Here is a 12,758-nt window from a genome sequence, read left to right on the forward strand (position 1 = left end):
AAACCGAGGAACCACTGTATTCTGTTGGGAGCTGCCCAGAGTGGCTGGGGAAACTCAGCCAGGTGGGCGTGGTATAAATATTATTATTATTATTATTATTATTATTATTATTATTATTATTATTATTATTATTTTATGTCGTGAACCACCCTGAGGCCTACGGATGGAGGGCGGTATGCAAAGTTAATTAATTATCATTGCGGAGCCCTGCAGCACCTGCGCCCCCCCCGCTCGCCTCGGCACCCGGGGCAAGGGAAACCGTTGCCAGTGGTGGACTTTGGGATTTCAGATTTTGGCAGCACCCTGCACAAATGCTTCCTGCAATCGTTTCTTCGCCCTCTTAACTTGGTGCCTAGAGTGGGCAAAGTGGTCGCTGTCCCCTAACCCCGCCTCTGTGGCCAGTGGCGTAGCGAGGTCAGGTGGTACCCGGTGCGAAAAAAATCTCTTATTTTCCTTTTCCTTTTTTAAAAAAAAACAAATAATTTTTATTAAATTTTCCACTTTAGCAATCCAATCAAACCACATTAGATACCGGTATTCCAAATTATACGTATACATATCAAATAGTCCAAATATTCTGCCAAATTATAAATTTGGGGAGGGGGCACTTCCCATGCTTCATGATTTGGAGAGCTCTAATCACAGTGCGGGAAATTTCTTGTCAACCCCCCCCCCCATTATTATTATTATTTGCCTGCAAAAATGGTTTGACTTTATTTCATATGGGGGGGGGGGAGCCAGAGTTGTTGAGCTTTTTTTGCAGAGATTGCATGCCTCCTTGCGAAGAGGGGTCTGCCTGCCACCCTCCAGCTGAGGAGGGGGCCCTATCTCGGCACACCAAAGCCACGGTGTCTCTCCCAGACGCTGAGTGCTGCACAACATTTTTTCACCCCCCTGAGAGGTGACACCCAGGGTGAACCGCACCCACCTTGCTCCACCCGTGTCTGTGGCTGCCCACTGTGATGCCAACCTCATGGGCGCATCGGCCAGATCCGGCCCCCTCTTTGGACGCCCTCCCCCCGTCCCGCTGACCCTCTTCCTCTCCTCTCCGTTCTCCAGGTTCTTCCTGAGACAGGCCGTCGGACGGAGCCTGAGACGGAGGCCAATGTGGGGGTTCCTTCTCCTCCTCTGCCTGCCCCCTCTGGGCTCCGGGACGCCTCCCGGCCCCCGCCAGCAGCCGGCGGCGCTCAGCGACAACAACTCCAGCCATGGGCTCCAGGCCCCAGCCACGTCCCCGACCCCCCCACCGGTGACCCCCACCCTGCTGCCCACCCACAGCGAAGCCCCCGGGCTGTCCCTGAACCTGGGGCTCAACTTCAAGATCAAGGTGCGGGGTAAGGGGCGGGCGGGTGAGGGGCCGGCCGGCACGAAGCCCCCCGCCCAGCCAGCTGCCCCCACCCACTCCCAGGTGCCGGGCGCCGGGCACTTCTGGGCAGAGGCCCTGGGGGGCTCCGGGTGGCAGGCTAGCATCCCTGCTGAGGAGCTCCCCCCTGGGCCGGGCGGGTGGGCCTGGGGTGGCCCCCCGGCACACGCTGACCCCGACCTCCCGGGCCCCGGACCCACCCTTCAGCACCCGCTCACACTCTGGCCCAGGCTGACGGAGAAGGCCTTGGCTGCACCCGTGGGGGAAGACAGCAAGGAGCTGGAATTCAAGATTGACATTGACCTGACGGCCGGGCTGGGCAAGGAGGGCGGCCTGGCGCCCAACAACAGCAGCATCGGCACTGCCAGGCGGTATCCGCTGCTCCCTGGCCTCCGGGTCGGGATTTCGGAGATTGCCAGCAAACTGGGGGGACCAGGTGAGTATCTGTTGCAAGGGTAGGGAGGGGGGTCAACAGTAGGGGGCGCTGGAAGAGGTGCCTCCTTCTAGCTTTGCCCCACTTTCCTCCTCCACCCTGCCGAGTTCCTCCAGAGATAAACTATGGAACTGGCTGCTGCAGGAGGCAGTGACGGCCACCCATTTGGAAACCATTGAAAGAGGGTTGGAGAAATCCGTGGGGCAAAAGAGGGAGCAGCGCTTCCGCCTCTCGGTTGCTTAGAGCAGGAGGAGGGGAGATTTGCGGGTTCCCCATTGGGAAATCTGGCCAGCCACTGGGAGAGCAGGTCTTTGGACTAGATGGGCCCTTGGCCTGATCCTGCAGGCTCTTCTTATGTGTGGCTGGTGCCCCCTGGGAGGGGTAGTAAGAATATTAGCAACAAGCATATTTCACAACTTTTAAACAGAAAATCTATGATGGAGTCACAAATAGTACAATTCAATCAAAACTGCATGAACCAAATTAAAACATCTGAAGTGCATTTGAATAAGTGTGCATGCACACGAAAGCTCATACCAAGAACAGACTTAGTTGGTCCCTAAGGTGCTACTGGAAGGAATTTTTTATTTTTTATTTTGTTTTGACTATGGCATGGCAGACCAACACAGCTACCTACCTGTAACTCAAAGTAAAACAAGTAGTCAAATAATATCACCGAGGCAAACAAGCCTTTCAATAGAATTTCCTGTTTAAAAATTGTGAAATATACAGGTGAAACTCGAAAAATTAGAATATGGTGGAAAGGTCCGTTTCTTTCAGTAATTCAACTTAAAAGGTGAAACTAATATATGAGATAGACTCAAGACATGCAAAGCGAGATATGTCAAGCCTTTATTTGTTATAATTGTGATGATTATGGCGTGCAGCTGATGAGAACCCCAAATTAACAATCTCAGCTTTGGGGTTTTCATCAGCTGTACACCATAATCATCACAATTATAACAAACAAAGGCTTGAGATATCTCGCTTTGCATGTCACGAGTCTATCTCATATATTAAACTCCAGTAGCTAATGAAAACAATTGCTTACATCAATGGACTTTTCCACGATATTCTAATTTTTCGAGTTTCACCTGTACTCGTTACTAATATTCCGATTAGCCGCGTGTTCCCTGTGATTGTTTAGAGTTTGTCTGTTTTTGCAACACAGGGGATTTCCTCTGTTACACCTTGGGAGGGGTAGGGCAGGAGGCTGGGAGGCCAACAGTAGGGGGCACCAGAGCAGAGCCAAAACATTATATATTCCTCCTCCTCCTCCTCCCTGGGTGCAGAATGGCAGGCCGTGCCACCCTCTGGACTGGCTGCAAAGGAGGCAGGGCAGGCGGGGGCTGGCTGGGTTCCAAGAGGGAGGTTGGCATTCTGCACTGAGCTTGCACAGAAGGAAGCTGAACGCTGGGAGATCCCCGGGAAACAAAAGCAGTGCAGATATTGACTCGCACCTTCCAGGGGTTCGCAGCAGCTGGTCTTCAGAAGCTGAGGAGGGCACAGCATGGCCAGGAGCCCTCGGCAGCCGCTGCCCATGCCAGGCTCTCTCTGAAGCAGCTGCTCCCTCTCCAACTCAGCTGTGTGGCACGACAATCTTTGCCCAGGCCTGCCATGGCACGGCGGGCAAGAAGCAAGGCTTCTCTCATGATGGGGCCAGGCAGAGTAAAAAAAGCATCTCCTTCGTGGCCAGGCAAGGGGATTCCTTAGGGATTCCTCGGCCACGATTCATGCATTGTAGGGGGTTGGAGTAGATGAGTCCAACTCTACAGTTCTAAGCTGCTTTTCAAGTGCCTGGGAGGGTCTGGCTTTGGTCTAGGTGCCTGATGGCCTCACGGCGGGACACACAGAGGGGAGCAGCACCCCCGAGCCCCTCTCAATTCTCCGCTTCTCTCCCCAGGCCTATTTGGATCCACGCTGCCGCCAGAGCCTCCCGAGTGGAACGTCACAGGCAGTGCCGGGGAGCAACTTGGGGGCTCCCACCCGACCCCAGAGCAAGGTGAGGAGAGGCAGGCGAGGGAAGATGGGAGGGAGAGTTGGTCCCAAGATGCTCACCTGAGTTCCAGGCTGCAAAGGATTGAGGGGCTCGCAGGAGCTTCGTCGGTCCGTGGCCAGGATTGCTGCAGGACAACGGTTGGCCCAGGGGTTAAGAACCTACGTACAGCCTGCTGGATCAGGCCAATGGCCCACCTAGTCCAGCATCCTCTGAATTCTTGCCTGTGGGAAACCTGCAAGTAGGAACTCTACTCTCCCCTCCTGTGGCTTCCAGGAAATGGTTTTCGGAAGCACTGACCCCTCCGGCTGTGGAGAGCGGTGCAGAGCCAAAATCTGACTCACAGCCAGAATCTTTCTACTGGTAATTCTCTTTTCAAGCCATCCAGCTTGGTGGCCATCGCTGCCTCCTGCTGGAGGGAGTTCCATAGTTTAACAGATGTGAGCCTTTAGAGCGGATCAAGACGTGTCCCCGAAATTTTTACACATCACTTGGGAAGACAGGTGAACTAAGGTCCGTGTACTGGAAGCAGCAAAAATCACCAGCGTTGAAGCGATAACGTCAACTTCGTTGGACTGGTCATGTTGGGAAGATTCCTGATGGTCGTCTTCCAAAGCAACTCCTCTATTCTGAACTTGAAAATGGAAAGCATAACGCTGGTGGTCAACAAAAGAGGTTCAAAGAGTGTTTCAAGGCAAATTTTTAAAAAATGTAGTATGAGCACCACAACTGCGAAACACTGGCCTGCAAGCGCTCCAGTTGGAGAACAGCCTTTACCAAAGGTGTCATGGGCTTTGAAGACACTCGAACTCAGGACGCAAGGGAGAAACGTGCCAAGAGGAAGGCACGCTTGGCAAACCTTCAAAGTGATCAACTCCCACCCGGAAACCTGTGCCCCACTCACTGGCGGAGGAAGGGAGTGGGTGATGTGGCTGCCCCCCCCGACATGCGCTGCACACCCCGCGCCGGGCGCCACACCTCCGCAGGTGGTGCGTCACATCCCTGGGCCACATGCCACACCCCCGGGAAACATACCACGCCCCCACAGGTGGTGCACCACACTCCCGGGGTGCGCACCAGGCACACCCATGTCTGTTCTCCGCCCTCGGTGCCGGAGCATGCAGCTTCGCCACTGGCCTCACTGTGGAAGGACGTGTGGAGCCAGAGTTGGCCTCCACAGTCACTTATGGACTCACTGTTAAAACCGTGTTTATGGAAGACTTAAGATTGTCAGCTATGAGGGATCGCTGGAGAAGGAGAAGGAGAAGAAGGAGAAGGAGAAGGAGAAGGAGGAGGAGGAGAAGAAGGAGAAGGAGAAGGAGAAGGAGAAGGAGAACACCCCATAGCCCAGGAAGCCACAGACACAAGTTTAAATGAAAGAGAAACAAGTTCCAACTTGAAGCCAAAATACTTTTATTCTCTTAACTCTACAGATATCGATCTCTCCCCTTCCCCTCCGCCACCCTGCTGAGCCTCCCCGGCTGCTCTCTCCCATGGTGCAAGACCCGCCCCGGCATCTGGCGTCGCTCACCTCCTCTGGACGGGCAGCGGCTGGACCAGGAAGCTCTCAATGTGCTCGAAAATGGTGTAGGGATCCTGGTCAGCGTTCAGGAAGATGGCTTCCTCGTAGAACTCCTCCAGCTCCGTCACCTGCCGGTTGTAGATGTCCGCCTTCTTCTCCACCAGGCTGGGAGCATCCTTGGGGTTCCGCCGCAGGCGCTGGTGCACATCCTCATTGACCGGAGGCTTGAAGATGGTGTGGTACCTCTCCCCCGAGACGGGGTCAGTGGCCCGCTGGCAGATGCGCTGCAAGGCCACCTCGGTGGGCAGGTTGAGGAAGAAGACCCGGTTGGGCTCGAATCCCGTGTGCCTAAAGAGGTCCGCCTGGTCCACGTCGCGGGGGAAGCCGTGCAGCACCCAGCCGTTGGTCAGGCAGTCCTGCTCAGACAGCCGGTCCTTGAGGACGCTCAGAGCGATGGTGTCTCTCACGGGGTAGCCGCTCTCAAAGAAGGGCTTGATGAGGTCACCCACCGCCGTCTTGGCGGCCACCTTTTCCCGCAACAAGTCACCAAAGAAGATGTTGACCAGCCCATACTTCTGGGCCAGCAGAGCGGCCTGCAGGCTCTTGCCGCAGCCGGGTGGACCCAGGAGCAGCACTCGGGGGCTGAAGGGGGCGTCCGAGCGCGGGCGGCTCTGCACAAAATTCAGGACCTGGGCAAAGACGTCCACGCAGGGCTGGTCAGCGTTGATGGACTTGTGGCAGCCTTCGTACGCCTGGATGATGCCGGGCAGGTTGCGATGGCTCTCCAGGAGACGCTTGGCCGTGGCTGGTGCCGAGACGCCCTCTGGCCTCACCAGGCGCCTCTGGACGGTGAAGTCGACCGGCCAGTCGAAGGTGGTGTGGTAGACCTCCTGAGTGACCGGGTCCAGCAGCTTTCCCAGGTTCCTCTCCATCAGCACGGTGTCTGGAGCGGAGAGGACCACCACGTGCCGGGGGGCGATACCCGTGGACTGCAGCATCAGAGCCTGGCTCCTCGTCTCGGGGAAGCCGTCCAGCACCCAGCCCAGCTTGATGCAGTCCACGTCGTTCAAGCGCTCCTCCAGGAGGGCGGCCCACAGACCGTTGGGGATCTGCTTCTTTTGATCCCGTAAGGCCATGGCCTCGCTGGATCTCTTGAGGAGCTTGCTGCGCAGGAGGTCTTGGGGACAGAGGTATGTGGCGCTCAGGTGCTTGCAGATCCAGCGGGAGATGGTCGTCTTCCCAGAGGCTGGAGGCCCCACGACAAAGATCTTGGGCACCTCGTCGTTGTCCCTCTTCAGGTGGTCGATCATGAAGTCGATGGGGTTCTCGGGCTGATATACCAGGAGGTCCTCCATCAGGCTCTGCATGAGCTGGAAGATGTTGTGTTTCTCGGCGTAGACGGCCATCGCCGGAGGGACTTGGTGGGGCTTGGTTGTGACGTCCATCTCTCCCTGCTGGCGCCGCTTGAGCAGAAAGCCAGGTTCTCAAGCAGGTGTTGTGTTCCGAGGTCGCCCAGCAGCGACTGGTGATGTCACCATCCATAAAGGCGGAACACGGAATGACGCACAGCCCTCGGAGCACAGAGCCATCCTGAGCGCAGCTTGGCAGCTGTTTTTATTGATTAGGTAAAGGTAAAGGGATCCCCGACCGTTAGGTCCAGTCACGGATGACTCTGGGGTTGCAGCGCTCATCTTGCTTTAGTGGCCGAGGGAGCCAGCGTACAGCTTCCGGGTCATGTGGCCGGCATGACTAAGCCACTTCTGGCGAACCAGAGCAGCGCACGGAAATGCTGTTTACCTTCCCGCCGGAGCGGTACCTATTTATCTACTTGCACTTTGACGTGCTTTCAAACTGCTAGGTTGGCAGGAGCAGGGACTGAGTAACCAGAGCTCACCCCGTTGCAGAGATTCGAACCGCCGACCTTCTGATCGGCAAGCCCTAGGCTCTGTGGTTTAACCCACAGCGCCACCCGCGCCCCTTATTGATTAGGACCGAGTAGCAATTTATCGTACTTTCTGGGTACGGGTGCCTGTTTAGTTTTTAGTTGCTGATATTCCGAGCGTTGTTTTCATTAAAAAGGTTTTGTTAAAGCCTTTTCGTAATACAGTAAGAGAAATTCCTCTAAATAAAAACAAAAGCAAGGAGAGAAAGAGAAAGAGAAAACACCAGAGGAAAACCCCCAAAATAGCAGAAGAGAAAAGAGAAGAAGAGAAAATTGTTCAAGATATTCACTCTAGAATGGCACCCAACTAACCTACTTTCTAGTAGGCACTATTTACCCAAACGGATTAATTCATTTTCCTTTCTACACATAAAGTCCAAAAGGGGTTCTGTTGCTGTTGCTGCTGCTGCTGCAAATGTCGGCAATAGTTTTTCTCTCCAGTAACTCCCAACAACCATTCCTCCATATTAAAAATAATAAACCATTGTCCACACAAGACGCTCTGCATTTCCATTTCCTGTTGTGTTTGCCACGGTTTTCCATTAACGCTTCTCCCATTCTGTTTCCAAAAAAAAGCTCTAGAGGCGTGACAGCTTTCCCCTCTAAATTCACTCCAAATTTTACACAGAGTCCCCCTTTCTTTCTCAACTCTATCTCTGCCGGCTCAGGGTGTCTTTTCATACAGCCATCCATGGAACACCCGTGTGAAGGACCCGGGAATGGTAGTTTGCTGAGGTTGCTGGGAATTGGAAGTCCTGCAAAGGATGGACTACAGTTCTCAAGAGATGGCATTTGTTGTTGGTCCAGGAAGAGCAGGAGCCCTGGAGCTCAGTGAGCAGAACTGAGAGCAGGGGGTGTTTGCTCTGGCTTCCTGTGTGCTTAGGAGAGGCCCAGGGCCTCTGCAAACAGCACCGGGGGGGGGGGGGGGGGCTTTGTTGCTCCAGACAAGGCATCCCGCCTCCTGGCTGACCTCCCCTCTCAGCTCCCTTGAAAAGGGCTGTATTCCAGGAGACTTTGAGCAAATATCAGAAGTATCCCAGGACCACTGATCCAATGGGTCGACCCCCATCCCCTTCTGCCAGGTCGGTTGGGGTGGTTTTACTCAACCTGCAGAGGGGCTGATTCTCCAGTTGTCCTTGCCCACCTGCAATAGCTCCCCCCCCCCATGTTTCAGGCCAAATGGGAATCCTTTCTTCCTATCTGAATTCCTTCCCAATAATCTTTCCCTTGAGCCCTTCAAGGGTCTCTTGAAATGCAAATCATCAGAACAAGCCATCGCTATGGAAGAAGCAGATATCACCCCCCCTGGAAGCGCTGATTCTTCAACATCAGTTTCTTTGGTCTGCCGAAGCAACTCCTCTATTCCCAACTTTAAAATGGAAAGCGTAGTGCTGGTGGTCAGCAGAAGAGGTTTAAAGACTGTCTCAAGGCAAATCTTTTTTTAAAAAAATGTAGTATAAACACCAACAATTGGAAAACACTGGCCTGCGAGCACTCCAATTGGAGAAGAGCCTTTACCAAAGGTGTCACGGGCTTTGAAGACACTCGAACTCAGGACGCAAGGGAGAAATGTGCTAAGAGGAAGGCACACTTGGCAAACCTTCACTGTGATCAACTCCTGCCTGGAAACCTATGTCCCCACTGTGGAAGGACGTGTGGATCCAGAACTGGCCTCCGGAGAAGATGCCAGGTGCCTCTGTGCCCTTGGAAAGAGAGGCATGAAAAGCAAGGAGGGGCAATATTTTTCAGAGATGCACAGGGAGGGAGTCCCAGGGAGCACAAGCTTCCACAGGCAGGACAGGCAGCCAGGCGAATGAGTGCTTGGAGCCGCAAAGAGTTTATTTTTAGAATCACAGAATCGGGAGGGACCCCAAGGGCCATCTAGTCCAACCCCCTGCATTGCAGGAATATATTTTATTTGTGACTTTTTTCTTCCAAGGAGCTCAAAAAGGTGTACATGGTTCCGCTCCCCGCAGTTCATCCTCACAACAACCCTGTGAGGTAGGTGGAGCTAATGAGAGAGGGCGGCTGACTCTGAGGTCACTCAGGGCTGAGTGGGGATTCGAACCCTGCCCTCCCAGGTCCTAGTCCAACAGTCTGACCATTACGCCACACTTGCTCTCAAGATGGGTGGGTAGCCCACCCTAGCTTCACCCTGTGTGCCACTGCCTCTGCGGAGAAAAGGAAGGCAGTTGTCTGTGAATCTCCCTCTGGGGCGCGAGGGGGCCTCCCTGATTCGGAGTTGAGCTGACCAACGGGGAAGGTCCTGTCCTCTGCCTCAAGGGGTTTGCCGCACACCCAACCAGCAGTGCAACCTCTGCAGATGCCTGGGTGGTCAACTTCCCCCCCCCCTGTTCTGCACCCGCCAGAGCAGAGCTGTTTGGTGCCTTCAAAAAGCCCTCGGGTGCCACACTTGGAGCTCTTTGGGGAGGGGAATTTCATGTAACTGATGAGATTGTAACAAATCTGTAACATGGCTCCTTACCTTTTCCATTGATTTCAGTTTGGGTCGTCGCCCCCCCCCCCCGTAAAATGCAGCAATTCCTTGTAAGTCGCCCACTGTCTATCCATATTAACTCTCTTAATAGTAATGGCCTCAATAGGAGATAGCCATAAAGGTGTTTTCCTTTCCAGCACATCTTTATATTTCTCCCAAACTTTATACAGATTCTTCCTAAGGATATGGATCATAATTTTTTTAATATAAATTTTTGGCTTCCCATACCAAAGACATTCTTGCCAGCCGGATTTAAAATCATGACCTTCTAAGTCCAGGGTGTCTGCATTATCCAATATAATCCACTCTTTTAACTAACACAAACAGGCTGTCTCATAATATATTTGCAGGTCTGGCAGTTTCCTTTCGTCCCTTGGGTGGGTTCCAAGATGGGCTTTCAGGGACTTGCTCCCAGTGAACAAGCCAACCTCTCAGTCCGCCCCCTTTCCTCCTTCTCCCCCATAGGTCCCGAATCCAGCAGCCTCTCCGCATCTCCAGGCAGCGAAGGTGCTTTTGTGGCTCTGCCAGGCTGCCCACCTGATCTCCTGAATGACTGCGGTTCACCGCTGCCTGACCCCGGCTCACCCCCAGCCTCCTCGCTGCTCTCGCCGGCCCTGCCTCTCTTCGTACCGCTGCATGCCGACTGGGATGTGGCCCTGGCAGAGTGGGGCCTGGCCTGGGAGGCTCATGTCTATGGGGCGGGTTCCCTCTTTGCCCTCCTGGCCCTCCTCTCACTGCTGGGCCTGCTAGGCCTCCCTTGCCGCTGCCCTGCCGGCTGCAAGACCCTGGCGCTGCTGCAGCTGCTACTGCTGGGGGCAGGTGGCGGGCGGGCCGCCCTCCTCCTGGGCGACGCCTGCGGGCACCTCGAGCTGCTGCCTGCCTTTGCCCTGCGGCTGCTCCACGACCTGGCACTGCCCTGCCTGACCTCGGCCCTGGCCGCCACACTGCTGCTGCTTTCGCGCCGCGCTCGCCTGGAGCACTCCTCGCCCTCCGGCCTGCGCCACCCCTGCCTGCTGGCCGCCCTGGTCCTGCTGCACTTCTCAGTGGCCACGGGAGCCGTTCTGGCCACCGACCTCCTCCACCAGCTGCCCTTCCTGCTCCTGGCTTCGCGGGGCGTCTTTGCCCTCTTGGCTGCCCTGCTCTCCGTCTCCTTCCTCATCTTCCACTGCAGGGCGCGAGTCGACGCCGCACAAATCTACGACCTCAAGAGTGCCACGCAGCCAGCCTGCCGCTGCCCCTTTGCCGACACCCGCCAGTGGAGGCAGGCTGCCCACACCGCCCTCCCGGCCGCCTTCTTTGGGCTGCTGAGTGCCAGTCTGCATACCTATGCCATCCTGCATGCCCTGGGCTACGGCCTGCGCCCCCAGCTCTTTGGGCCCTGGCCCTGGTGGGGGCTGCAGCTGGCCTGCCGTGTCTGCGAGGCGGGCATGGGGCTGCCCTTGGCCTTCCTGGGGCTGTACGCCACCTTCTGTTCCTCTCCGGCCGGCGGGCCACCCTGCTGCACCCGGTGCTGCTGCCTCTCTGCGGACCCCGCTGCTGCCAAAGCCCAGCTCCTGCCCAACAACTTCCAGTGGGCACTGTCGCAGCACGAGAAGCTGGTGGTCTGTGACACCATCGCCCGCAGCGACTCCGACTACCTCCCGCTTTACGCCCTGCCTGCCGGGGAGGCCGACGACACCAAAGCAGTCTCCGTGCTCAGTGTGGCCGTAGAGGCCGGCGACCCCACGGCAGATTTCCAGCCCCCCTCGCCCATCGACCTCCGGCGCAGCATCGACGAAGCTCTGTGCAGCGAGGGGCTCTTCCTCCAGGACGGGGGCTCTCCGTACGCCCCCTCCAGCACCCTGTCGCTCAGCCTGGCCCGGGAGCGGTCTGCAGAGAGCGAGCTCTACCGCACAGCCTCCTGCCTGGAGCTGGTGCCTGCACGGTCCTGGAGTGCCGGTGGGGAGGGGGCCAGCGGAGCTGCCACCACCGCCTCTTCGTCCCCGGAGCCTTGGGGGGCCGGGGAGGGCGGCAGCAGCACCTGCTCCACCTGCCCCTACAGACACTCCACGGACGACACCTCTCTGGTGCTCAGCTCCAGCCCCGGGAAAAGCCCCCCGAGGGTCTCGTCGGCCTGTGGGAGCCCCCCGCCTCCGGGCCGCCCAAGCTGGCCCCAGGCTCCTGTATCCCAGGAATCCCTGGTGTCGTCGTCTTCGGGGCCCCGGGGGCCACACGCAGCCCTCCTGCAGGAGGAGTTCATGGACGTCTGCCGCCAAATCGACGCCCTCAGCGTCAGCAGCGACACCATAGACTTGTAGGCATGCCTGGGCTGAGGGAGGGGAGGCTGACCCTTGACCCCCCCAAAAAAGGCACGTGCAATTCTCAGCGGGAGCTGCAATGGGGGAGATGCTGCTCTCGCTGCCCTAGAGAGAGCCCTGCCACTCTCCCCCCCCAGTCGCAGACTCTGCATGGGTCAGGAATCATGGTGCAGCTGAGCATGGGGGGGGGCTGTTCTTGTCTGCTCTGCTCCCCCCCACCCCCAAAGGGAAGGAAAGACAAACGGACATCCCTGCTGGGGCACAGCCGTCGCCATATGCCCTGCCGCCATTGCCCGCCCCCCACTGCCCCCAACCTGTGCCCTCCTCTGGTCTGCTGAGGCCTCAGTGTTAGAAAAGAGCCTGCCCCACATTTCCCCCTCTCCAGACTTGCCTCCCCATCCCATAACGGTGGGGGCTGCCCTCCAGCAAGAGTTTGTTCCCTTGAGTAGCGATGAAAGAGGATGTCTTGCCTTGTTCCGTGGTGTCGTCGACTAAGAAGCAAAGGAAGCAGGTGAGGACCCCCCCTCCTCACCAGGGCTGGGGGAGGGAGCAGGGAAAGTGAGTGAGAGAGAGAGTTTTAACCTTTATTTATCAATAAAAGAGTTTTATGGAGACACGTGTCTGGGTTTCCTCTTTGGGAAGCGCAACGGAGATTCACCCGCAAATTTCCGCATTGCAAAGGGTTGGACTGGATGACCCCGTGGTCCC

General features: G+C 56.4%; 2 protein-coding genes across 2 annotated transcripts; one reads left to right on the forward strand and one right to left on the reverse strand.

Moving 5' to 3' along the window:
- Positions 1–1,079: 1,079 nt before the first annotated feature.
- On the forward strand, positions 1,080–12,129 carry PRRT4 (proline rich transmembrane protein 4). The gene is made up of 3 exons (XM_033162988.1): positions 1,080–1,799; positions 3,700–3,798; positions 10,219–12,129. The coding sequence occupies exons 1-3, from the start codon at positions 1,106–1,108 to the stop codon at positions 12,048–12,050; spliced, it is 2,625 nt and encodes an 874-aa protein (XP_033018879.1). The 5' UTR covers positions 1,080–1,105; the 3' UTR covers positions 12,051–12,129.
- On the reverse strand, positions 5,266–6,818 carry LOC117054296 (adenylate kinase 8-like). Its single transcript, XM_033162989.1, has one exon. The coding sequence runs from the start codon at positions 6,757–6,759 to the stop codon at positions 5,320–5,322; it is 1,440 nt and encodes a 479-aa protein (XP_033018880.1). The 5' UTR covers positions 6,760–6,818; the 3' UTR covers positions 5,266–5,319.
- Positions 12,130–12,758: the final 629 nt, after the last annotated feature.

This window comes from Lacerta agilis, chromosome 10, assembly GCF_009819535.1.
Source record: "Lacerta agilis isolate rLacAgi1 chromosome 10, rLacAgi1.pri, whole genome shotgun sequence".
In the NCBI taxonomy this organism is placed as follows: Eukaryota; Metazoa; Chordata; class Lepidosauria; order Squamata; family Lacertidae; genus Lacerta; species Lacerta agilis.

Coding starts and splice junctions, on each gene's coding strand:
- LOC117054296 (XM_033162989.1), bottom strand. CDS start 6,759: ATGGACGTCACAACCAAGCCCCACCAAGTCCCTCCGGCGATGGCCGTC.
- PRRT4 (XM_033162988.1), top strand. CDS start 1,106: ATGTGGGGGTTCCTTCTCCTCCTCTGCCTGCCCCCTCTGGGCTCCGGG. Junction 1,800..3,699: donor CAGCAAACTGGGGGGACCAG/GTGAGTATCTGT, acceptor TTCTCTCCCCAG/GCCTATTTGGATCCACGCTG. Junction 3,799..10,218: donor CCACCCGACCCCAGAGCAAG/GTGAGGAGAGGC, acceptor TCTCCCCCATAG/GTCCCGAATCCAGCAGCCTC.